At 39.8% G+C, this 3,877-nt stretch overlaps 1 protein-coding gene across 1 annotated transcript in view; it reads left to right on the top strand.

The window, feature by feature from the left end:
• Rbm33 (RNA binding motif protein 33) overlaps nucleotides 1-3,877 on the top strand; it is a 97,706-nt gene that overhangs the window by 52,352 nt on the left and 41,477 nt on the right. Inside the window, exon 9 of the mRNA XM_013027207.1 lies at nucleotides 1,891-2,099. Within this exon, the coding sequence (XP_012882661.1) occupies nucleotides 1,891-2,099 (209 nt within the window). The remainder of the gene's footprint in view (nucleotides 1-1,890; nucleotides 2,100-3,877) is intronic.

Genomic DNA, 3,877 nt, shown 5'->3' with positions numbered 1-3,877 from the left:
CATATTCAGATGAATTAGGTTATCACATACAAAAGATGCTGTAAGTGTAAGTGGTAGTTTTCTCATGAAACCCAGTGGAGCAGGGTGGCAAGAACATGTATATGTTAGGGATGTGTTACTTTGAATGCAGGTGGGATGTCACTGACCAGTTTCCCTGCTGTATGAGCCCTGAAGGTCAGAGCTGTCACTGCTGTTTCTTGGGAAGTTGTCCTCACATGGTCTTTGAAAGCAGGATGAGCTAGAAGGGCAAGGCTGCATGTATGTTACTTTTTTATTATCTGTGAGTAGACATTCAGATTCTGTGTTAATGCTAAGATCATGTATTATGTTAAATTGTTTTTTCTTGCTTTAGCCAAAGAACCTGCTTTCAACAACTGCTCAGTGTTCTTTTGAACTAATCCTTAATTTAGTTTTAGCAGAGTATGTGGAAAAAGATTTTCACTTCGCACCAAACCATTAAAGCTTGGTAGTGCCAGCAATTACATTTGGCTCTTGTGTTTACAAGATACAAAATAATTGTTTGGTTTAGTTAACCTTTTTTTAAAAAAAAACCCAACAAATTCTAGATTGTGATTTGCTAGTTTTTTTTTTTTTGCCAAACAGAATATGCCATTCATTAGTCATTCTTTTCCAACAACTATATGATTATCTGTATATATATATATATATATATATATATATATATATCTTCTTACTGTATAAGGAAGAGGCTATACAGTATAAAATATTATGTTGTGCTATATTTTACTTTGGAATCTGGACATAGTTCAGAAAACACTTAAAGAGAAATTAACATTTCAGTTGAAGTTACAAATGTAATTTCCATCCTGTCATATTTTGGTGACCTTTTATGACAGCTTGTCTCAATTGGAGGAAAGCATTTTTACTTGCTGATTAAAGATGTCATTTGAAACCATTTTATTACTGAGGATAGTGAAATTAATCTTGACATTCAGAACCACTAGAAAAATAATTGCTGATTCACTGCATAAAATGTGTGTGTGAACCAATCATGTAGTAAAGATTAGAATAAAATCAGATTAAATTTTCTTTCACATAGGCTTGCAGTTCATTTGAAGGGGAGGGGAATACCATAGAACAATTTCAAGAAAATGAGATATAGCTTAGACTTTTCAGAGTTTGGAAAAGGTAACAGAGTGCACGGTAGGAGATAGATTTCTTAAAATTTAATGTGCTGTTGGAGGGCAGGTTTCTTAGTCTAGTGCCTGTATTTTTTTGTATTTGAGCATGGGCAAAGAGGCGAGCAGCTGCGCAGTGCTCCACCGTTCTTGCATTAGTAAGTTTTTCCTTGTATGGTTTTGCATGCATTTGAGTTAGCATTTTTTTACAGAATGAAATTTTTATATGATTATAAAATTTTGAGGCAAAATAGTTTTAAGTGAGCTTTATATTCTTTAGGGAATTCATGATTTGACTTCAGTGGGTTCATTAATTTTCAAGCTAGAATGATCAGAACTTGTTTTCCAGAGTATTGTTTGCCATTGTATGTAAGAGCTGGGCTGGTACAGGCTTAGGAGAGAGTTCTGACCAGTGTTATTAGCCTAGAGAAGGAGAAATGATTCCAAAAGGCTCAGTTTCCTAAGGCAGTCATTAACTCTAACGTTGGCTGTTGTTGATAGTCTCACTAAGCATATTGTGGTCTCAGGTGAAAATACTTTAAAATGTGGGTGACACTTGCATTTTGTTGCACAGGAAAGTCTGCTCAACAGATACCACCACTGAGTGTGAGTGGCATGATGGCTCACACTTGTGAGTTGTGGCTGAAGTACCTGCTGCCTAAGCTAATTGCCACACATTTCTTTCCTGTTCTCAAGAATCTAGTGTAGGCTGTTTGAAGGTATCTAATATGTATGTATTTCTGTCAAACAGAGCTTTCAGCAGAAGCCAAAGCTGCGTTGCTTGAATTTGAAGAAAGAGAGAGACAGCATAAACAAGGACGCTATGGTTCCCGGCGAGGAGGAAGACGAGGAGGCTCTCTGATGGGCCGTGGAGTGGGAGACCAGAGGCGAGAGAGCAATGAGAGGGGAAGGATGAAAGACCACAGGCCAGCCCTGCTTCCTACGCAGCCCCCTGTCCTGGTAATTGCTCTGTTTTGATACCTGCAGATTTGAGGACAGGGAGCGTACATTTGTGCATAGTGTATTCCAGAGACTTACCCCTTCCTAGCATGAAATTCAAGAGAAGCAATGGAGTAGTGCCTGACAGCGTCTGCTTTGCAGTTTCTGTCGTGTAGTCTTAGATGTTAAGGCCTCCAGTGATCGAGCAGTCACTAAACCCCATCCCTTACCTACTGTCGAGGGAAGAGCTAGCTAGCTACCTTCCTGCTGCCCCTCTGTCAGCATGGCCCTGCTCCAGCAGAGCACTGTCTCCTCTCTTGCTGCTAGGCAAAGGGTCCTTTTGGGTAGACTCTCTTCTAAAAATGTCCCTTTTCTCCCCCTTGCTCCTCTCCTTTTTCTTTCTCTCCACTCCATGTAGGGTAGTGTTATAAAATGTATACGATATATATAGTGTGTATCAGACTAGTAGAGCTCTCTTTCCCCACGTTCTTACTGCTTTCTTTCTTTTGGAATGGGGGTGAACGCATTTAAAATCTCTGAATAGTTTTGAAATTCCTCTTCTGTTATTTTTTAGGGTTTGCTTTCTTCTCTCTGAGCAGCTTTTTTGCCACCCTCTGCCATCTTTGTATGAATCTCATCCCCTCTTTCCCTCTCTGGTTTCTCTAGAGGAACATTTCCAGCTGCTCTGCCTCTCTACCTGGCTGTTGCACATGCCCTAAACCTCATTCATTTAAAACCACACAGAGCTGGGTGCAATATACATGTCTATAATCATAACACCCTAGAAGCTGAGATAGGAGAATCACAAGTTCTTGGCCAGCCTGGATTTACATAGTATTTGAATTTAGCCTTGGCAATATAGCAGGACCCTGTCTCAAAAAGGGGGAAAAAAAGCCAGACATAGTGGTACATACGTTAAAAGTCCAGCTTCTCAGAAAGAGGTAGGAGAATTGAAGTTCAAGAAACAAATGAAAGCAAGAGTACTCTCTTAAAGTACTTGCTAGAAGCCCTGTGTTTAATATTCAGCACTGGACTCCATCCAAAAAAAAATCCATTTAGAATCTTTCCTTTAAACTATTATGCTCTTAAATTAGACTACGTGTTACTGTGGGTGTCCCCATGTTGACTGGTGTGCTCTCTAGGACAGTACAAAAGTGAAAAAGATAAGCCAGGTCCTCACAGTCAATGTGCACACCACAGGGTGAGGAATAAGAGGGAGGAGAGCATAGATTCTGGGAGTGGAGAGAATGTCCCCCAGAGCCAGGATAGCTAGCCAAGGCCACATATGTATAGTCTCAGTTGTACTCATCATACTTCATCAGATCTTGACCCTTGGTCCATTCACTTTTTACTGTGGCTGGGGTTCTTTAATCTTAGCATAGTCCCTGTCACACAGTTGTGACTGGTGCCAAGACCTCTTCAGCATCCACATGGCAGCTTTCACGTGGAATCAAAAGCCCTTCTTGTTTTGGCATTATCGAAGGAAAATGGCTTGTTAAACTAGATGGCAGCAAAGAGTATGAGTATACAGCTTCTTTATTGTATTCTAACTTGTGATCTTTGGGCAAATAGGAATGGTGTCACTGAATCGGATGGGGTAGTTCTGTTTATAGTTTTTTGAGGAATCTCCAAACAGCTTTCCATGGTGATTACACCAGTTCTCACCCATCAGGAAGAATAATGTCATTTGCAGAGAAATAGATGGATCTGGAAAACAAGTGAAGTAGGTCAGGCTCAGAGAGACAAAGGATGTATGTTTTCTCTCATGTGGAAATTATTTCTTTTTTTTTTTTTTTTTT

Source organism: Dipodomys ordii, unplaced genomic scaffold (genome assembly GCF_000151885.1).
Source record: "Dipodomys ordii isolate 6190 unplaced genomic scaffold, Dord_2.0 Scaffold101, whole genome shotgun sequence".
NCBI lineage: Eukaryota > Metazoa > Chordata > Mammalia > Rodentia > Heteromyidae > Dipodomys > Dipodomys ordii.
This window is presented reverse-complemented; position numbering and strand designations above follow the sequence as displayed.